General features: G+C 53.0%; 2 protein-coding genes across 3 annotated transcripts; one reads left to right on the forward strand and one right to left on the reverse strand.

Moving 5' to 3' along the window:
- Positions 1-2,261: 2,261 nt before the first annotated feature.
- On the reverse strand, positions 2,262-6,841 carry NAPSA (napsin A aspartic peptidase; the record flags this gene model as incomplete). Its single annotated transcript, XM_079906659.1, is given in 10 exon segments — positions 2,262-2,478; positions 2,481-2,550; positions 2,750-2,757; positions 2,760-2,844; positions 3,389-3,533; positions 3,741-3,863; positions 4,879-5,084; positions 5,411-5,452; positions 5,456-5,533; positions 6,827-6,841. Coding segments are annotated over 10 exon segments (888 nt in total). The 3' UTR covers positions 2,262-2,362.
- A 7,689-nt stretch (positions 6,842-14,530) lies between these two features.
- On the forward strand, positions 14,531-20,687 carry NR1H2 (nuclear receptor subfamily 1 group H member 2). 2 transcript variants are annotated; one of them, XM_079907682.1, is made up of 9 exons: positions 14,531-14,662; positions 15,153-15,214; positions 15,298-15,417; positions 15,736-16,026; positions 16,109-16,368; positions 16,582-16,761; positions 17,424-17,523; positions 19,599-19,807; positions 20,124-20,687. In XM_079907682.1, the coding sequence occupies exons 2-9, from the start codon at positions 15,172-15,174 to the stop codon at positions 20,268-20,270; spliced, it is 1,350 nt and encodes a 449-aa protein (XP_079763808.1). In that variant the 5' UTR covers positions 14,531-14,662; positions 15,153-15,171; the 3' UTR covers positions 20,271-20,687. The 2 variants fall into 2 exon arrangements, with proteins under 2 accessions (XP_079763808.1, XP_079763809.1); XM_079907683.1 differs by lacking the exon at positions 14,531-14,662 and having other exon boundaries at positions 15,148-15,214.
- Positions 20,688-21,355: the final 668 nt, after the last annotated feature.

Below are 21,355 nucleotides of genomic sequence, written 5' to 3' on the forward strand. Positions count from 1 at the left end.
CCCCTCTGTCACTGCTTTTTCTCTTTCTGTCCTTTTTCTTTCTTTCCCTTCCCTGGGCCTCTATCCCCCACCCCCACCCCGTGCCTCTTTCACCCCTTTCTGAATCCCTGTCCCCCTTTTTCTGGGTCTCTGTCCCCACTTCTTTGGGGCTCTGTCCTGCTGTCCTTCAGTCTCTGTCCCTCCCTCTGGATTTCTGTCCCTTTCTCTCAGGCTCTCACCGCATCACCGTCTCTAATCCTCAACCTGGCCAGGACTCGAGGCTGCGTCACTGCAGAGAGTTGCAGAAGTGGGGCCCGTCCTGCGGACCAGGGAGGTAGTTTACCTCAACTCCCCCCACTGCCCCCTGATCCACTGTTCTCAGGCAGTCCTCAAGCCCCCGTGGGACCCAGGAGGGTAGAGAAAAGACATCGGGGCTTCCTACTCTGCTCTGCCCCGGATTCTGGTGTATCCCCAGGCAGAAGCAGTGAATCCTGAGGTGAGGGAATGGTCTTGGGTTGAGTGAGGCTTCTAGGCAGGTGGGGCGTGGGGGTGGATGCTGGGGCCGGCGTTGGGTAGGCACTAGGAGCTGGGAGTAAGGGCTAGGGTAAGGACCTAAGTCAGCCATCCTCCCTTATACCCTCCCCCGACCCTACCCAACTCTACTTTTCTCTTCAGCCTTTGATAGCAGCCAGGCAGGTGCGGGCTGGGGCAGAGGGAAGTGGGGAAGGCAGGGATGGGGTGGGGGGAGCGAGGAGGCTGGAAGAGGGGAGAATAGGGAATGAGACTCGGGATTAAAGACCGTGGGATTGGGGGAAGAGGCTCGGTCAAGGATGATCCAGACTCCATCAGGCCCTGGGAAATTTGGGTGCCGCCACTCCCACATGGCCCTCTCCAGGCCCCACCAGGGTATGCGGGGATTTGTGAGCCTGAATTCTGCACCCATAGGGGAGGCTTCTGGAGGCATAATGAGGGCTTGGGTTATGGGACACCCAGCTCGGCAAACAGGCCAGAGGGACGTGGACTCGATTTTTAGCGACGGACACCAGGGGAGGGGAGGCCAATGTCTGTTCGCGTCTTCAGACCCTTTCCCCATCCCTCCTCCTTCCCAGTCTATCCCTTCTCAGGCCTTCAAGGCACAAAATTCCTGAAAGCCCCAGACTCTCACCTCAGTCATCCTTGGCGCCGCCTCCTAACTCTCCCTCCCCCATTCCCCAAAGCCCTGGAATTGGGGAAGGGTCTTCCCCTTCCTGACTTCCAAGACCCCTTCCTTGTTCCTCCGCGCCCATTCCTATCAGTTCTAAATCCAGGAAAGACGATCTTCCAGGCACTAAAGCTGAAAATGTGGGGACTCTGCCTACGATCCTTGGTCCCCCGAGACCCTCCAATTACCTCTCCGCTGTAACCTTTGAGTCCTCCTCTCCCGAGTCCCCCGCCTCCAAAACTGGGATTTGGGCTGTCTTACCGCCCCCGGACCCTGTGCCTTCTCCCCCTCCCCCGTACTCACCCCAAGTCGAGGCGGGGCGGGGATGGGGGAATCCGGGATTAGCGATGGGGGGAGGGGTGACCCAGCCCCGCAGCTCTGGGCAGCGAGAGGCTGCGGAGGAGGGTAGTGACATCATCGCCGGAGGAGGGGCATCCCAGCTCCCCCCAACCCGGGGAATCCCAAGGGTAGAGAAGAACAGGAGATTAAGTGTGCGGGAATGGTATCTCCTCCCCTTAGAACAAGGGTTGGAAAATCCTTTACGATTTCAGCCACCCCCCACTGCCACCTGTCGCTGCCGTCGCGACCTGTCGCCTCCCACGCGTGTTGTGGCTGCGCCCGCCCCCGTTAGGACGTGAACACCGCCTAGACTACAACGTCCGTGATGCTCCGCGGCGTCGAGTGCATTTGAGGAGAGGCAGTGTAGGCGAGAGGCTTCATGGGTTTCGTAGTATAGGACCCTCGCACCAGTGTGCGCCTTGGAGAGGAATGATACCTTTCTCCTTCCTTTCTTTCTCAACTCCAGAGAGCCGGACACTAACTTTTTTCTGAAAAAAATCACGCGCTTAAAAATAAAGGGGGGCTTCCCTGGTGGCGCAGTGGTTGAGAGTCCGCCTGCCGATGCAGGGGACACGGGTTCGTGCCCCGGTCAGGGAAGATTCCACATGCCGCGGAGCGGCTAGGCCCGTGAGCCATGGCGGCTGAGCCTGCGCGTCCGGAGCCTGTGCTCCGCAACGGGAGAAGCCACAACAGTGAGAGGCCCGCGTACCGCAAAAAAAAAAAAAAAAAAGGAAGAGACCCAGGTAAGTTTAATAGAAATAGATTTTTACTGAGTATCGGGGGATGCGCATGCGCATAACCAGGGCCTCAACCGGAGAACTGCGCCTGCGCAAGCCCACGCTTTCACTGTCCTGCTCCACGAGCTCGAGCGCGCCCAAGCCCCGCTCGCGCCCCGCTTTTCCTGTCGCCACGGTCGAAGACGGCCACGTAGCTGCCCAAGAAGACATCGCCCCGCAGAGGGGCCCTGCGGGCGGAGGCATGTCCAGAGCCTGGAAGCCAGACAAGCAGAGACGGACGCCACCCCGAGGAATCTACGGGGCGACAAGACGGATCACAGGTGTCGTGTTACGCCCACCGGTGTTCCTTCTTCCTACGAGCCAGAGCTTCGCCCCGCCCACTACCGTGGGCACTAGAAATGTTTATGTGGTTCCTGCTTGGCCCTAGTGATGTCTCACTCCCAGCCCCACCCTCTCAACCCGTCACTGACGGGTCATTGTGACTGCCACCTACCTGGATGAGTCCTGGGCCGTGAGGTTAAACCAGACCCCGCCAAGGAGGAAGGAGACTGGAGGGAGCGTTGGGATTTTCGAGCACTGGTTGAGGTACTGAGGGAAAAGAGGAGCAAGTAGAGACGAGGGCGTCCTTCTTTGCTCAAATTCTTTCCATGACTCCAAGTGCAACAGGGAAATGTCCGTTTTGAGCAGCTAGGTATTCAGGACCTTGTGTGGTCAGGCTCTACTGTCTTCTGTAGCCTTATTGGCTTTTCCCTCACTCCTATATAGTTGTTGCCACTTCCCCTAGGCTCCCATTTGATCAAAACCTCTTTTCCTCTCATTGAAAATCAAAAACTGGTGGCCCACGGGCCATACTGGGCCTATATGTGTATGTAATTAGTCTTATACTAATTATAAGTTTACTCACTCTCATCCTGTCCTGTCCCCGGAGTCACTTAGAGTAGACACTTGGGAGGTGTCCTCGCTTCCCCTCACTAACCCCTGGCCTGTCACTCACAAGGTCCAGTGTTTTCAGCCCGTGCATACCTCTTAGCCATGCGATTCCCACCCGCAGGCCAGAGCATCCTGCCCAATGTCCACCATTAAATCCCTATTAGCCTCCCCAGCGCACACCCACCAGACACCAGGTCCTCACCTCCCCTATTAGCAGGGGGACTCCCCCAGTGGCTGCCTGCAGGGCCCGGATCGCCTCAGTGGGTCCCGTGATGAGAGACGTGCCTGTGTCCAGAATGGCAGCACAGCCCCGGGCACAAAGAGTAAGCCCTGTGCCAACCTCCACACTGTGAAGCAGAAGGAGGCAGTCATTAGAGCCAGCATCCTAGGAGGCCAGACCCCCAGCCCCCTCCTCCTGCAGAGCCAGGAGTCCCGGCCCACAATCCCTCCTCCATCAGACCTAGGAGTCTCGGTCCTCGGCTCCCTTCACACCAGGACACTGGATTTTAGGCTCTAGCCCACTCCTCCCAGACCTAGGAGGCCAGGTTCCTCACCGCTCCATGTGGATCTGCCAGTAGGCAGGGATCGTGACTAACACAAAGGTGAGGGGTGGGATGTAGTGTGCTGGGTCCGAGCCACCCAGGACCAGCTCTCCACCATCAGCTGCCTCAGGGTCCCTGCAGAGGCAGACAGCTGTAGGTGTCGTGGGCATTTCTCCTGCCAGCCGCAGGAGTGGCCAAGGGAGGGACTTCTGCCAATGGGGTGGTGTCTGGGTTCTAGGTGGGATAGTGGGATGCAGGCAGAGCCTTGATGTTGGGACTGGAAGCAAGGCAAGAAGTGAAGAGAAATGGGGCTTTTCTTGGTGGAGGTTAGGATTTTAGGGTCTTGGGAGCTTCCTGAAGTGGGCATAGGACTTCTTGATTTGACTGTAGAAGGTAGAACTTTTGGGGGGAGTGGAGCATTGAGGTTTCTGAATTGGCCTTGGTAGGCGTGATTGTGAGGAATCAGTCTCCCCGAGTGGATGACGAGACTTTCTGAACTGCATGTCTAGAACTTCCGGGGAATTAGACTTCCTCAGTGGGCTGAAAGTGATAGGAAGGCGGGGGGTGGGGGCGGCACTTCCTGGAAGTGTGGAAGGTCAGGATCTACTAAGAGGTGGGGGGGGGGATTCCCTGGCTGTCCAGTGGTTAGGACTCCGCCCTTCCACTGCAGGGGGCAAAAGTTGCAGCCAAAAAAAAAAAAAAAAGAGGTGGGTGGGACTTCCTGGGTTGGACGTCCGGATAACTGAAGGGGCACAGAATTTCCTGCCTGGAGACTGCCTGGATAACAGCTTGGGCTTTCTAAACATAAGTTTTAAGCTTCCTAAAAGGTAAATGTAACTTCTTAGATTAAAATGGGCAATTCCTGACTTCTGACATGTGTTCTCCAATGGAATTGGGATTTCTTTACGGTGAAGATGGGGTTCTTAAATTCAGTATTTGATGGGGTAGGGCATGGAATTTCCTGGTTTGAGTTTGAAACATGGAACGTTTTAAGTGATGGTGAGTTTCTTTAGTGGGTCTTAAGGGGTTGCTTAGTGAGTGGAACTTATGAATAGGGTTCATGTGTTTCTTATATTGGGGCGGTGACTTCCTGAAGGAGGGCAGAACTTCCTTCTTGGGGCTAGGACTCAGAGGAAGGTAGACCCTCCGCCATTCCCTGTTGAGGTAGAAGGAGGAGACAGGCTTATCCAGAAGCCCCTGGTCCACCAGTCTATCCAGCGGGGGCCGAACTCCTCCCACAGCCAGAGCGGGAAAACCGAGGCCCAATATCCCATCGAAGTGGGCAAATGTGAAGACCAGGCTGGGCTCCCACAGGGCCTCCCCAAAAATCACCGATGCACCTGTGAGTCCCCCAATCTGGGGTAGATTCAAATGGAGTAAGTTACTTCCGGGAGGACATTACCTACATGTCTCTGAAGTCTCCCAAACCAAGGCATGAATCCCAGGCCTGGGGACATCTGTAAACGACTCCAACTGCCTAGGAAGCTTTGCCTTGTAACTTGAGAAGGCCCACCCCTGTCTGGGAAGCCCCGCCCCCGTCCCCAGGAAGCCCTGCCTCGCAATTCAAAAGCCCCATCCGTTTACCCTGGAGGCCCCGCCTCTTCAAGCCCCTCCCTAAACCAGATAATCTTAGAGGTGGGCTTCTCCCAGGCTCAAGCCTTCCCGGGGCCAAGGTCACGCACAGTCAGCTTGTCCTCACTCAGGATGCCTTCTAGGCGGCCAGTTCAGTATTGAATGGCAAACTTGGTCCCATTGGGCCGGAAGGAGCTGGAGGCTTTGGGGTTGAAGCGGTGGTGGAGACATCTCTGGGGACCCGTGTGGACCCAGGCGTCCTGCGGCTCCGTTTTCTTTCCCCGAGACTGCGCCCTGTTCACTGCCTACTTCCAGGTTTGAGAGGTGACTAAGACACGGAGTTTCTTGGTGGGTGATGTGGGAGTGATGGGTGGTATTTTGGGAGGAATGTGCCAAATATTTTGGTAGGGTCGCCGGAAGTATTGGCGTGCCTCACTCCCGACTTCGGTGCTGGTGGAGAGTCTCCTGTGCCCCTCCCTTACCCATTCTTTACTTATAACTTTCACTTCATTTTTTCTCATTAACCACAAGAGTTTTCTGGGGCAAACAAATGTATGGGCGGGACGTTTGTGAAAGGTCTGGGGGAAGGAAGAGAGGGTCAGACCAGACGTCTTCTGCCCCATATTAAGTGGGACTGCCAAAGTGTCAGGACCCCTGATTCCTATTGTTTTATTTGGAAAATACTGAAACACACAAAAAGTCCATAGCCCTACCACCATTGAAAAAGCATAAAAATAATTTGCAGTGTCTCTCTGTCTGCCCCCTTTTCCATAATTAAGTTTCTCAAATATTTAGGAGCACCCAAAAACCCAGTTTAAAAGTGCCCTAGATTTCTGGGTACCACCCTCAGAGATTCTGATTCCAGAGGCCTGAGACAGAGCCCAAGAATCTGCGGGAAAAGCAATTCATTTACATTATTACAACTGTGTTAATGTTATTTCCATTTACAAGGACTGGGTAGACCTAGAGGAAAGCAAACTTGGGAGAGTGTACTAGTTAGTTAATGCTGTGTAAAAATCACCCCCAAACTGAGTGATTTAAGGCAGAAATAATCATTTATTATTATTTGGGGGGGGCTTTCTGCGTTAAAAATTTGTAAGTAGCTTGACCATGCAGTTCTGGCTCATAGGGTTGCAGACAGATGTCAGCTGAGGCTGCTGTCATCTGAAGGCTTCAGTAAGGCCAGAAGGTCCGCTTTCAAAATGGTTGGGGCCCCACCTCTTGAACTTGGGTTTCCTTTAGGATGTTGTAGCAGGAAAGTCCCTTAGGTAGATGCTGGAGGAAAGTGATCTTTAGGGCGAAGTTGCAAAGAGGGAGGGCCTAGGACCCGCAAGTTTCAGGAAGCATCCTCAGCAGCACCGCGGGGAAGTGTGGGCATTCAGTGAAGAGGAATCCTAAAGGAACAAAGGCTTAAGCATTGTACAAAGAATGATGCAAGAGAGAGAAGGAAACATTGCAAGAGGGAACGTTTTGAATAGGGAGAGGAGAAGGGATTCAGTGCCTATGTGGAGGGGTTGGCCTCTTACAGATTGTCCAAACATGGTCATGGGAGGGACAGCAGTGTACCTCTGAAGGTGAGCTAGTAGTGTCCCCAAGGCAAGCATGGGGACGTTTCTTTCTGACTGCTTCTAGTTTTTTCAGCAAAAGAAGAAGTGAGAACGAAAAGGGCGAGGGCTTCTAGAGGTTTAGAGAAAGAAGGTGAGAAAATGATTTCTTAGGGACTGGAGAAGAAAACTGTGACAGCCTTGCAGTTTGGTTCTGGGTGTTTGCAGTCACACATCTGAAGTGTGTCCACTCACAAGCTCAGCTGGGTGAGAGCAGGCACACAGAGGCAGTGAGTTCATTTTAACCAGAGTTGGGGTTTCGCCAGGCAAGTATGACTGAGGGAGAAAGAGTAAGGGCATTAATGTTGTTTGTGCAACGGCACGATTATGGTGGTTGACCACAGAATCTATGCAGCCTAAGGAAGGGAGGACATGAGAGATAAGGGAAACAGGAAAAAAAGGGTAGGATCAAAGGATCAGAGGTACCAAAGGCATTACAGAATTGAAAGGCCCTATATGATTAGGCCGCGTCCCCTCCCTGACATCATCTCTTCTCACTCCCCCTCCTTCACTCTTGGCTGTGCCTCAAACATCCCAGACATACTCCTGCCTCAGGGCCTTTGCACAGGCTGTTCTGTCCAAGTGTTTCCCCTCCAGAAAACCTTACTCACTCCCCCTCCTTCAAATCTTTGCTTAAATGTCACCTTCTTAGTGAAGTCTACCCTGTTTACCCTATTGAATATGTCAACCATCCTCCCCCGGAATTTCCAATCTCCTTTACCTGTATCTATTTTTTCCCCATAGCACTTGACATCTTCTAACATTTCATTAACTGAAATTAACACGACATAATTAATGTCATCAGTAGTAAACCACGTGCTTCTTAGAATCAGTGATACTTTTTTTTTTTTTTTTTTGCGGTACACAGGCCTCTCACTGTTGTGGCCTCTCCCGTTGCGGAGCACAGGCTCCGGACGCGCAGGCTCAGCGGCCATGGCTCATGGACCCAGCTGCTCCATGGTATGTGGGATCTTCCCGGACCGGGGCACGAACCCGTGTCCCCTGCATCGGCAGGCGGACTCTCAACCACTGTGCCACCAGGGAAGCCCAGTGATACTTTTTAATTAATAAATTTGTTTATTTTTGGCTGCGTTTGGTCTTCATTGCTGCGCGCAGGCTTTCTCTAGTTGCTGCGAGCAGGGGCTACTTTTCGTTGTGGTGCGCGGGCTTCTCATTGCGGTGGCTTCTCTTGTTGAGGAGCTCGGGCTCTGGGCATGCGGTCTTCAGTAGTTGTGGCCCGCGGGCTCAGTAGTTGTGGCTCGTGGGCTCTAGAGTGCAGGCTCAGTAGTTGTGGCGCACGGGCTTAGTTGCTCCACGGCATGTGGGGTCTTCTCGGACCAGGGCTCAAACCCGTGTCCCCTGCATTGGCAGGCGGACTCTCAACCACTGCGCCACCAGGGAAGTCCCAGTGATACTTTCTATACTGGTGATTTACTTATTATCTTTAACATTTGTTTCCCCATTAGAATCTGATCTCCAGAACGTCAGGGATCTTGGTCTGTTTCACTTGCCACTCTGTCCTCAGCACCTAGGACAGCGCCTGGCATCTTGCAAAGGGTCAATAAATATTTTTAACAACCCACTTTGAGCACTCGTTGCGCTGAGGGATTTCCCTAACACAGCAGATGGAGGGCCAGTTTCTCTACAGTAACTCTCCCCACATCTCCCCCTCCTCTGTCTCAGCAGTTGGAATACTCAGTCTTTTTCATTTCTTTTCTTTTAAATTTTATTTATTTATTTATTTTTGGCTGCGTTGAGTCTTCGTTGCTTCGCGCGGGCTTTCTCTAGTTGCAGCTACCGGGGGCTACTCTTTGTTGCGGTGCGCGGGCTTCTCTTGTTGCGGAGCGCAGGCTCTATGCGCGCGGGCTTCAGTAGTTGTCCCAGACCAGGGCTTGAACCCGTGAACCCCTGCATTGGCAGGCGGATTCTCAACCACTGCGCCACCAGTGAAGCCCAGAATACTCAGTCTTGACACCTCAGAGTCCCCCCACCCCAACCTGGCTTTTGCATCTTCCGGCCCCAATTTTTTTTTTTTTGGCCGTGCTGCGCGGCATGCTGGATCTCAGTTCCCCGACCAGGGATCGAACCCGTGCTCCCTGCAGTGGAAGCAAGGAGTCTTACCCACTGGACCACCAGGGAAGTCCCCGGTCCCAATTCTTACTCTCTAAGATTAAGTGGTTTCTGAAAGGTCCTGCCTGCAAATCCGTAAATGCTCACACGGTGGTTGTGTGGACCTATTTTCTCAGACAAGATCTGCTCTTTCCCCGACCCGCCCCCTCATCAGAGTCTTTTCTTTTTCTTTTTTTTTTCTTCAAAGAGTTCTAGTTTATGATTTAGTCAAACTCTAGGAATTATACTCGTAACAGGTAGAAATGTAAAGCCTTGTGATTATTCTCTGTTCAGTAAGGGAAAAAATATTTTCTGATCAGTCTATTTTATGTGAATTCTGATAATACAGTTTCATTTGTTTTTCCACATAAATTTCCCGAAAATGTTTTTAAAAATTAGTATACACGCTACAAAAATGGTTGACTCTACATGCATCATTTTTACATTGACAATAATATTTCATCAACTTTCTTGTAGTTATGAACCAGTCTCTTAATTCAACTTAATTTACTGAGATCCAACAAGTATTTATTAAGCACCTTCCCCAAGGCAAAAATTTTTTTTGAAAAAAATTTAATTTTTAAACTTTACCTCCCTCCCTGGTTTCTTGAGCTGAAATCCTGGAACACATGGGTCTCTTTCAAGCCTCCCTGCTTTTGTCCCTGTGTTTCCCATTGCCTGAAATGGCGACACAAAGAAGTCAGGTAAGTTAGTCCTCTCTGACTGCCCCCTGCCTAAGGTAGCTGAGAGATGTCTTCCGAACACACTCAGCAAATGAGACCTGGATCACCCCTATTCTGTCAAATAGTGATTTGTAACTGGGTGGACCTCCAACACCAGACCAGGAGCCTTCGAGGTAAGTCTCAGGCCTGACACCTTTCTCCAGACCCAGAACAATCAAGCCTCAAGATTCGACTGGATAAAGAGTTACTAGATTCTTCTTTTCTTTCTTTCTTTTTGGCGATTGTCCTTTTTTTTTTTTACTTTTTAAGGAATGTTTGTGACAATTGTATACAATTTTCAAGGTTAATGACATTGATTCACAATAATGAAAGTCTCCTTTATCTACGTATTAGTGTCCTGAAGGTCGCTTAATTTACATAATCATAAATTACATTTCAACTGTCTTCATGAGCTTGTTCACCATTTGCTGAAAACGTAAACGGTAATTTTATTTGGGCTCAATTGTGTACATACTGCATTTATGCAGCATTAGAAAATAGCATTTAGGGGACTTCCTGGTGGTCCAATGGGTAAGACTCCTCACTCATAATTCAGGGAGCCCGGGTTCGATCCCTGGTCGGGAAATAGATCCCACATGCTGCAACTATCCCTGCGTGCTGCCTCAGAGACCCTGCACAGCCAAAGTAAGTAAATAAATAAATATTTTTTTAAGTTAAAAGAAAAAAGAAAATAGCATTTTAATCTAACCAGCAAGTTAGGCTCATTACAAAAAATAAGAATATCGGTTAAAAGTCTTTCCTTTTTTTAATTTTAATTTTAATTTTTTTGGCTGCGCCGCGTGGCATGCGGGATTTTAGTTCTCCGACCAGGGATGGGACCTACGCCCCCTGCAGTGGACGCGCTGGAATCTTAACCACTGGACCGCCAGGGAAGTCCCTACTAGACTTTTCTGGGGGGCGGGGGGCGGGCGTGGGTTGAAGCTCCAGACACCTTGGAGTCAGCCTCCAGGCCTGGCTTTTGCTCACTGTCCTTATTACTTTTGCTGGAGTTCCACTGGCCAGAACTGAGTCACGTGATCACACCTAGCTGCAAGGGCAGGTGGGAAATGTAGTCCACTTGTGTCGCCCTGGACAAGGGACTGTTTTTTGTGAATTCTCAGCCAGTGTTGAACACATTTAGCCCACAGGTCCTCATGATTGGATCTGTGTTCCCTCTATGATCTGATCTTGTATCTTCATCCCACCCCACACAGCTCCAGCCATTCTGGCCTTCTTTGCCTGTTTTAGAACAAGCCAAAAGTATTCCTACCTTGTCTTATTGATAAGTTTTTTAAGAGTTGGTCAGGGGATTTCCCTGGTGGCCTAGTGGTTTAGATTCAGCGCTTTCACTGCTGTGACCCAGGGTTCAATCCCTGGTTGGGAAACTGATATCCCGCAAGCCGTGCTGCCAAAATGAAAAAAAAAACAAAACAACAACAAAAAAAAACTAAAACAAAAAAAGACTTGGTCATAATTTTGGAAAAATCGCGTCACCCACTACAACACTGCCAGAGACATCTGAGTTGATGCTATAGCATTCCTGCGTCAGACTGCACTGTAGCTTTCAAATTCACAGTACTTCTATATTTTGAAGTAAGATTTGGCTGCCATATTTTTTCTGTCATCCACCTTTGTTGATGTACATATCATTTTGTTACAGATTAGCTGTTACCCTCGAACCCACAGACCACAGTGAGGCCAAACCTACCAAAACATGGGAGTTTGGAGCAGAGAAAGGTTTATTGCAGAGCGATGCAAGCACAGGCGGCTCATCTTCCAACCCTGAACTCCCCAAAGGGTTTCAGCAGAGTATTTAAAAAAATTTTAAATCTTGTATTGGAGTGTAGTTGATTAACAACGTTGTGTTATTTTCAGGTATACAGCAAAGTGATTCAGTTATACATATACGTGTATCTATTCTTTTTCAAATTCTTTTCCCATTTAGGTGATTACAGAATATTGAGCAGAGTTCCCTGTGCTATACAGTAGATCCTTGCTGGTTATCTATTTTAAATAGTAGTGTGTACATGTCAATCCCAAACTCCCAATCTATCCCTCCCTCCTCATTTTTTAAAAAAATAAATTTATTTACTTTTGGCTGCGTTGGGTCTTTGTTGATGCATGCAGGCTTTGTCTAGTTGCGGCGAGTGGGGGCTACTCTTCGTAGCGGTGGGCGGGCTTCTCATTGCGGTGGCTTCTCTTGTTGTGGAGCACGGGCTCTAGGCTCTAGGTACACGGGCTTCAGTAGTTGTGGCACGTGGGTTTCAGTAGTTGTGGCTCGCAGGCTCTAGAGCACAGGCTCAGTAGTTGTGGTGCACAGGTTTAGTTGCTCCGCAGCATGTGAGATCTTCCCGGACCAGGGCTCGAACTCGTGTCCCCTGCATTGGCAGGCGGATTCTTAACCATCGCACCACCAGGGAAGTCCTACCCACTCTCATTTTTAAAGGCAAGTTGAGGGAGGGGCAACCCAGGGTATGTGATCAGCTCGTGCATAGTTCTCTGCTTGGTTGATGTTGAGGTAACAGGGCAGTTAACACTATCAGTCCTTAGGTGACAGTAGATCTGGGGGCTATGATCATCAAGTAGTTAATTTCTTACATTTGGTGGTGGTTCTTAGCATCTGAAAAACTCAGGAAATATGCATGAGATACTATTATCTGTGTATAGTATCATGAGATATTATTATACTTATGAAACTGTGTAACTCAAATTGGGACTTGAACCCACAGGCCAGGACTCAAACCCAGCCAAAACCTAGATTGGGACTCGAACCCAAGATCTTTTAACGGAGATCACACACCTGGTCTCAGGACTTAATGAAGCTCAGGTTCTTGATGTCTCATCACAGAAAGAATTCAGTGAGAGACAAAGTGATAGTAAGAAGTGGATTTATTTAGAGAGAAACACACTTCATAGAGTGTGGGCCATCTTAGAAGGCGAGAGCGGCACGAGGATATGGGGTTGTCAGTTTTTATAGGGGTGGGTAATCTCATAGGCTAATGAGTGGGAGAAGTATTCCAGCTATTTTGGGGAAGGGGTGGGGATTTCCAGTGATTAAGCCATTGCCCACTTTCTGACCTTTATGGTTGGACTTGGAACTGTCATGGCGCCTGTGGGTGTGTCATTTAGCTTGCTGATGTGTTACAATGAGCGTATACTGAGGCTCAAGTTCTAGTGGAAGTCAACTTGTCCGCCATCTTGGACCTATTTGGTTCTAATCAGGTTTATGTCGTGTCCTCGGGCTATGTCATTCTTTTAAAGGTTATGCCCTGGCCCCTTCCCTCCTGTTTCACTTCAGAGAGAATCTACAGCAGAGGATATAGTGGAGGGGTCTGTCATGGGAAGGCCCGTTAGGGTCCTGCTTGATTACAAACTGAGACTGAGAGCCATGTGACTTGCCCCAAAACTGTTGTCCATCTTCAGTCTATTTCAGCCGTTTGCACTTTTCTAACAGTGAAAAGTTAAAAATAATTTTCACCAGAATAAACATAGCTCACACATACTGGGCTCCTTATTTGAGGCTGGCCAGGTTCACGGTTTTTACCTCATTTAATCATAATGACAATGCAACAACAAACTCTTGTTGGTCCCGATTTACAGATGAGGAAACTGAGGTGCAGGGATAGTAAATAGCTTGGCTCAACATTACACATTGAGGAAGTGGCAGAGACACCCATTCAGTCATGCCCCATGCCCATGTTAGCCACTCGTTTTATTGGTAAACATCCTTGGATGGAAATTTACACAGCTTGAAGGCCACGCTGGAATGGACAAAACAATCTACAAAAGAGTATGGAGCATATATCCCCATTAAAAAACAATACATATATGCTCAACATAGATCTGATTATCACGGTGGGAAGACTTTGGAACAATTTCCATCTTCTACCTGTTCAAGTATTCTGAGTTTTTTTGTTTGTTTTTGCCCTGCTGTGGGGCTTGCGGGATCTTAGTTCCCCTACCAGGGATTGAACGCGGGCCACGGCAGTGAAAGCGCCTAGTCCTAACTACTGGACCTCCGGGGAATTCCCGAGTTTTCTTTAAAAGCTATTATTTTTATCTTCTTCGTATAGGAAGGTTACTTTTTAAAAGAATTATTCCTATTACCAAATTATTTTTAAAATATATTTTTTCCAGGTTTTTTCTAGGTCTAGGTTTGTAATTTAACTTATTTAAAACCAATAAGCGGCGCACCTCCAAAATCAGAAAACTTATAACAACCCAGAAGGGACAAACATGCTTTTAATAAGCCGTGTGCGAAAAGGATCTGTAGTCGTGGAGATGATGCAGAGTAAATCTTTGGCTTGCAAGCCCAGAGAAGCACAGGGCAGAGTTTAAAGCCACGCAGGGCGGGGCGGGAAGCTTTGGGTCTTGCCATGCCGCCCTCTTGCCCAACGCTTGATTGAATGGGCCCGGAACTCTTCTGCCAGCCCCCAGTGGAACTATCCGGAAAGGTAAGCTTCCGGTGGGTACACGACTTCCGTGCGGGGCAGCTGATTAGGCTAGCCCTAGAGGGACCGGAATTCCGTCACCCTGACTCCCCGCCCACTCCCGGAAGTGACGCACGGTGGGGTTGCCGGAAGAAGTGGCGAAGTTAGTTTTGAGGGGATCCGAGTCGCGTCGGCGTGCCGGTGTATACAGAGGAGGAGGAAGAGAAGCTGACCCAGGGTACGCAAGCAGGTGCACTCGAGTGTGGGGAGACGCGGGAGGACCCGTGGGCCTGGGGCTTCCCGATGTTCCCCGCGCTGCTTGGCTCAGCCCCCTTCTCTCCTTCCACCGTCTCCTCTCCGTAGCTCGCGCAGCCCCCGGCTGTTTCCAGGGCAACGGGAGTAGGGGACCCCACGAGAGGCCGCCCACGAGACCCTCGCGCGCAGCCATGAGCCCCGCCCCCCACTGGTGCTCGGAGAGGGGCGGGACCTGGAGAGAGGTGTGGGGGCGGAGTATGATGGGAGGAGGTGGGGCGGGACCTGGAAGGGATGGGGAAGGACCTAGAAGGAAACGATATGTGGGCGGAGCATAATAGGAGGAGATGGGGTCAGAATGAGAGGTAGGGGTGCTTCCTCGGCAGAAGTGGGGTGAGGAAGTGAGGGCCGAGCACTTGAAGCAGAAGGGACAGTATCTGGAAAAAGCCGGTGGGCGGGATCTAGAGTGGAGGGAGCCTAAAGGAGGGTCAGAGTCTAGAGGAAGGAGGGGCTTGAGACCCACCTCAAGGCTGTCCTGGAGCAGAAGGGGTCAGGCCCTATTGGAACTGGATGGGAGGGTATGCAGACTGGCAGGGACTGGGGGTGGGGTGTGTATGCAGTAGGGGAAGAGTCTGAGAGATGGAGGAAAGAGAGGTAGCCCCATGAAAACCTGTGGCTGGCCTAACCTGACCCTCCCTGGCCCCGCAAGGCTCTCAGTCCCCCTGTATTCTGCAGGCTGCTCCGTGACCCCACCATGTCCACCCCCGCCACGAGTTCCCTGGACACCCCCTTGCCTGGTGAGTGACCCCTTTCCCAACCCAGCCATCCCCCTGCCAGCAGATTATTGTCAGGAGAAACTCACTCTGCCTCCCTCTCCCAGGAAATGGCCCTAGCACCCCCTCTTCTTCACCTGATGGAAAGGAGGATGGCCCTGAGCCGTGCCCAGGGGCGGATCCTGATGTCCCAGGCACTGATGGGGCCAACTCAGCTTCCGTCGTGGGTGAGACGGGGTCCAGGGACATGGGCTGGGAGTTGGTATGGAGGCTTAGGGAGGGATCTAGAAAGGGACAAAGATCAGAAATGGGGGTGGGCAACCCCAGTTTCTTGTTGATTTTTTTCTTCTGTTAGTCCTTGACATCTCTTATTTTGACCCATTCTTTGGGATTCACTGACATACACATCTTTCCCTGTGAATTGCCATCTCCCTGGATCACTCTCCACACTCTGACTCTTTGCCTCCGATCTCTCATGGACCTGTCCCTCTGGCTGCCGTTTTTCTCTGTGGCTCTGTCTCTCATGGCTTGTCCACCAACGCCAGTCATCCTAGACACAGCAGAGGAGCCGGAGCGCAAGCGAAAGAAGGGCCCGGCTCCAAAGATGCTGGGCGACGAGCTGTGCCAGGTGTGCGGGGACACGGCCTCTGGCTTCCACTACAATGTGCTCAGCTGCGAAGGCTGCAAGGGCTTCTTCAGGCGAAGTGTGATCCGAGGTGGGGCCGGGCGCTATGCCTGCCGGGGCGGTGGAACCTGCCAGATGGATGCCTTCATGCGGCGCAAGTGCCAGCAGTGCCGGCTGCGAAAGTGCAAGGAGGCTGGGATGCGGGAGCAGTGTGAGTGCCGGGGAGGGAGCAGTGCCAGCCTGGCCCCTGCCCAGGCCTGGGACCTCTACTGAGGGCTGTGTCTCCCCAACAGGCGTCCTCTCCAAAGAACAGATCCGGAAGAAGAAGATTCGGAAGCAGCAGCAGCAGTCGTCACCCACAGGGCTGGGAGTCAGCAGCAGCTCAGCCTCTGGGCCTGGGGCCTCCCCTGGAGGGTCCGACGGGGGTGGCCAGGGCTCCGGGGAAGGCGAGGGTGTCCAGTTAACAGCCGCTCAGGAACTAATGATCCAGCAATTGGTGGCGGCCCAGCTGCAGTGCAATAAACGCTCCTTCTCTGACCAGCCTAAAGTCACGGTACAGCCCCTTCCACAGCCTTGAGGGGCGATGGGCCCAGGAGGGTCAAGCTCAGAGGGCCGCAGTCTGGGGCACAGGGAGAGAATGAGGCTCCAGAGGGCACGAGCTTTGAGACGGGGGCCTGCTAGGGTGTAGGCTTTGCCTCAAGGGGCCCCCATAGCCTTGGGCTTATGGGAGAAATCCTGAGAGTAACCTGGCCCCCCACGTCCCCAGCCCTGGCCCTTGGGCGCAGACCCGCAGTCCCGTGATGCTCGCCAGCAGCGTTTTGCCCACTTCACGGAGCTGGCCATCATCTCAGTCCAGGAGATCGTGGACTTCGCCAAGCAGGTGCCTGGCTTCCTGCAGCTGGGTCGCGAGGACCAGATCGCCCTCCTGAAGGCATCTACCATTGAGGTAATGGCCGGCCCGCCCAGCCTCAGGGAGGCCCTTCCATCCTGCCCTTAAGGAACCCAAGAGATAAGCCCCAGGACAGATGCTGGGAGCATAGTGACAAGCCAGACTCTGGTCCTTGCCTTGGTGGGGATGGTATTCTACAGGAGAAGATCAAAATACTAAACAAGTCATCAGAGCCTCCCACGAGGCAAGGAGAGAACGGAAACAGGTCTGAGGCTGAGAATAATTGAGGATTGGGCTGGAGGGACACACTTTAGGGAATGTGCTGAAAAGGCTTATTTAGGGAGTTGACATTTGAATCAAGCAATGGTAATGAATAAGCATTGAGTGCCTAGTGTATGCCGCGCCCTATTCCAAGTGCTGGGTACGTGGTAGTAAACAAAACAAAGAGCTCTGCCCCATGCCTCCTAACCACCTGGGGAGAGTGTCCTGAGTGGAGGAGGCTGGGGGTGCTGAACCTGGAGGAGGGAGAGAGCTCGGAGTGTCCAACACACTGACTGCAGTCCGTGTGGCCGTGAGAACGGCGGGGCGGGGGTGGGGGGAGGTGAGGGATGATCCCGGCAAGATCAGGGCCCCCATTCAGGCCAGGAGAGGAAGGCCAGTGGCTAAAGGGTCACAGAGCTCCTCAAACCCCTGCCCATCCCTCTCCCCACCTCTCTCAGATCATGCTGCTGGAGACAGCCAGACGCTACAACCACGAGACCGAGTGCATCACGTTCCTGAAAGACTTCACCTACAGCAAGGATGACTTCCACCGCGCAGGTAAGGCCAAGTGCAGGCTGGGCGGTGGGGGCACAAATGGCGCCTCTGCTGGGTCCCTGCTGGCTGGGAGACGCGGGGCCCTCTCATCCCTGTCTGAGCCTCTGTTTCCTTATCTCCCAAGTGGGGTGAGGGTTGAGCCCACCTTGTAGTGAGACAAGAGCACGTTTATTGAGCACCAGCTCTGCACAGTGGGACATAGCGCAGGATGAAACAGAGGGGTCTCTGCTGTCACATAGGACATCTTGGTAAGAATTAAGAGAAGATACTCTCTTCTCCTCAAGCCTGGTCTCACACGAGGGAGGCTGGATCTCAGTCCATCAGGAAATGCACAATCTCCCCAACCGTACAGGGCAGCCCTGGTCCCTGCCCTCCAAAAGCACTTCCTTGGAGATGTAACCTAGTCAATGGCCTTCTGGAGGAAGCGTAGTTGAACTGAGGCTAGAGGAGTGAGAAAGATCACCTAAAAGGGAGGTGAGGAGTAGCATTAGCCACCAGGGAATGCACGTGCAAAGGCCTCGCTCCCTCGGCCTCTGGGCTTTCTCAGTAAGTCTTGTTCTGTCCCATTCTTTCTCCCTGGGGCACCTCTCTGTACTCCTGGACATCTGCTCCTAACCTCATCTTCCCTTTAACACCTGGCCCTTCCAACACCCAGGACAGTCCCAGTAACCCTTTGAGTATAAGCTTGGCAGGGGAGCACTGGGTTGTGGGGGAGTGTTTCTGGCAGGGAGGTCAGCATGTGCAAAGGTCCTGAGGTGGAGAAGAGCTGGGCGGTTTTAAGGAACCACAAGGAGGCTTGGAGCACAGGGAGATGGGGCTGGAGAGGAGGTTGGTTCACATCACGTCCCCCGCATCCTCTGCCATTACTGCAGTCTGGGCCTCAGTTGGTTCTCCCTGGAACATTGCAGGGGCCCCTCACTGGGCTTCTACCTCCACCCCAACCCAGTGTGTTTGTTCACACAGTCATCAGAAGAATCCAATTAACAACCAAGTTAGCTCATGTCCCTCCTGTGCTCAGAATTGTCCATGGCTCCCGTCTCACTGGGAGAAAAGCCAAAGTCCTCACCTGGCCCACCGGCCCTGCAGGGTGTGGCCTCGTCCCTCTCAGCCCTCATCTCCCACCCTCTCCTCTCACTCACTCTCCTGCAGCCACACTGGCCTCCCTCTTACTGGAACCCACCAAATGTGCTCCCGCCTCAGGGCTTTTGTACTTGCTGGTCCCTCTGTCCAGAACTAGGGTGACCAACTCATCCCAGTTTGCTTGGGACCTTCCCAGCTTTAATACTAAAAGTCTCAGGGCCCAGGAAGTCTAGTTCCAGGCAAAAAAGACGGGTGGTGCCCTACCTGGAACACTCACACATCCTGGTAACTTGCTCCCTCCTCTCCTTGGGGTCAGACACCCTGCATCGAGGGAGGCCTTCGTGCAATGTCACCCTACGGTGACCATCTTGTCTAAGATGTTGACACGATTCTCGTGGGCCCCGATTACCCTTCCCTGTGTTACCTTGATTCATAGAACTCAGAATCATCTCACAGGGTGGATAATTTCCTTACATATTCGTCTACTGTCTGTCCCCTCGAGCCCCAAAGGTAAGTTCCACGGGAGCAGGGGGCTTTGTCTTATAAACATCTCTCCCCTGGGGCCTGGCATGCAGTAGGTGCTCAATCAAGTTTGATGAATGAATGAGTCCCGCCTGGGAATGAGTTTGGGCTTCACTCTGTGAGCAGGGGAAGCCACCGCAGGGGGTGACATAATGTGACCTAGGATTAAACTTCTTTCGTTTTCCCAAGGAGAGGAACCGGGAAGGCAGGAAGGCAGTGAAGGTGGTGATGGGGTGGTAGAAAATCCTGAGTTAAGTGTTCACGCTCATTACTCGTTCCTGCATTCGGGCAAGAGGTATGGCACACCTACTACGCGCCAGGCACGCTGACAGGCAGTGGGATTACAGGGTGACCAGCACTCTCTACCTGCTGCTGTTTCGCTCACCCTGCTGAAGGCGGGCAGCGCCAGGGGCCAGGCATGGGGGCCGGTTTCAGGGTCAGGGGGGTTCATCGGGCCGGGCCTCCCACCTCCGCAGGCCTGCAGGTGGAATTCATCAACCCCATCTTCGAGTTCTCGCGGGCCATGAGGCGCCTGGGCCTGGACGACGCTGAGTACGCCCTCCTCATCGCCATCAACATCTTCTCGGCCGACCGGCCCAACGTGCAGGAGCCGAGCCGAGTCGAGGCACTGCAGCAGCCCTACGTGGACGCGCTGCTGTCCTACACCCGCATCAAGAGGCCACAGGTGCCAGAGCCTAGCCCCTCCGGCTTGGGGAGGGACAGGAAGTCCAGACCCGTGTGGGGTCAGCCTGGGGCCAGGGGCCGGCTGCCTAGTCCCAGCCCAGCTCTGTCGCCACCCCCGGCACCCCTGACAGCACTCTGAGCCCTGGTCAGCATCCTCTCAGCGAGAGTGTGTCCTCAAGCCCCTGTCCCCTCCACAAGGAGCCAGGCCTAGTCCACGCACGGGGCGCCACGCTGTCTCTCCTGGCTCGACCCACGGAGGGGCCCTCCTGGTGGGCTGAGGGGCTGACCCGCGCCCACGCCCTCCCGTCCCCCCGCAGGACCAGCTGCGTTTCCCCCGCATGCTGATGAAGCTCGTGAGCCTGCGCACGCTCAGCTCCGTGCACTCGGAGCAGGTCTTCGCCCTGCGGCTCCAGGACAAGAAGCTGCCACCTTTGCTCTCCGAGATCTGGGACGTCCACGAATGAGGGGCCCGGCCACCCTGCCCCACCACCCTGCACCCTCCAGTGAATGAACACTGCGGTGGGGAGGGGCCGGGCTGGGCCTGGGGTCCCGCCCTGTGGCTTGGAGCTCCGGCCCTGGCCCCGCCAGCCGTCAACCCTCAGGATGAGCCCCAGTCGGGGTCCAGGAGCCTCTCTCCCCGCCCACTGAGTCTTCCTGGGAGGGGTAGATGGGTCACGGATCCCGACCTCTCCCAGCACTCCCAGCTGCCCTCCCTGCCCAGCTTACACCTCAAGCCTACCACGCAGTGCACCTTGGGAGGCAGGGGAGGGCCTGTGGCTCCCGCAGAGCCCGAGAGACACAGGCCCCCCTCCCTCTGCTCCTTTTATTTAATAAAAACTAAAAAAAACAAAAACAGGAAAATAAAGTATGAATAGAAACCTGCCCTGAGCCAGAGTGAGTCTGAGGTGGGGAGGGGCTGCCAGGGTCTTCATGGACACCAACCCCCATGGACCTGGTGCTGAGCTGGGAAGGGTTCAGGGTGATGTGACTAGGCGCTATGGGTGCCTAGGAGAGGCCCCTGACAACCTCACGGTCACCTCCCGGTGGTCGGAGCCCGCTCCTGAAGGACAAGGAGGGTTTAAGTGGATGAGGAGAAGGGGCTTTCATTCAATCAAGTATTGGCTGAAGTCTCTTGTGGGCCAGGCACTGTGCTGGCCATCCTGGGGTCACAGATGTCATTCATTCAGCAAAAATGTGTGAAGCATTTTGGGACTTCCCTGGTGGCGCAGTGGTTAAGAATCCGCCTGCCAGTGCAGGGGACACGGGTTCGAACCCTGGTCCGGGAAGATCCCACATGTCGCGGAACAATTAAGCCCGTGCGCCACAACTACTGAGCCTGCGCTCTAGAGCCCACACACCACAACTACTGAAGCCCCCGTGCCACAACTACTGAAGCCCCCGTGCCACAACTACTGAAGTCCATGCGCCTAGAGCCCGTGCTCCACAACAAGAGAAGCCCCCACAATGAGAAGCCCACGCACTGCAACGAAGAATAGCCCCTGCTGGCCGCAAATGGAGGAAGCCCGCATACAGCAACGAACACCCAATG

This window comes from Stenella coeruleoalba (assembly GCF_951394435.1).
Source record: "Stenella coeruleoalba genome assembly, chromosome: 20".
Lineage (NCBI taxonomy): Eukaryota > Metazoa > Chordata > Mammalia > Artiodactyla > Delphinidae > Stenella > Stenella coeruleoalba.

What these genes read in the sequence shown, in the direction of transcription:
- NR1H2 (XM_079907682.1), top strand. Translation starts at nt 15,172, where the DNA reads ATGTCCACCCCCGCCACGAGTTCCCTGGACACCCCCTTGCCTG. An exon ending in CTGACCAGCCTAAAGTCACG is followed by an intron (nt 16,369 to 16,581) that starts GTACAGCCCCTT and finishes CCACGTCCCCAG; the next exon opens with CCCTGGCCCTTGGGCGCAGA. An exon ending in CCCGCATCAAGAGGCCACAG is followed by an intron (nt 19,808 to 20,123) that starts GTGCCAGAGCCT and finishes GTCCCCCCGCAG; the next exon opens with GACCAGCTGCGTTTCCCCCG.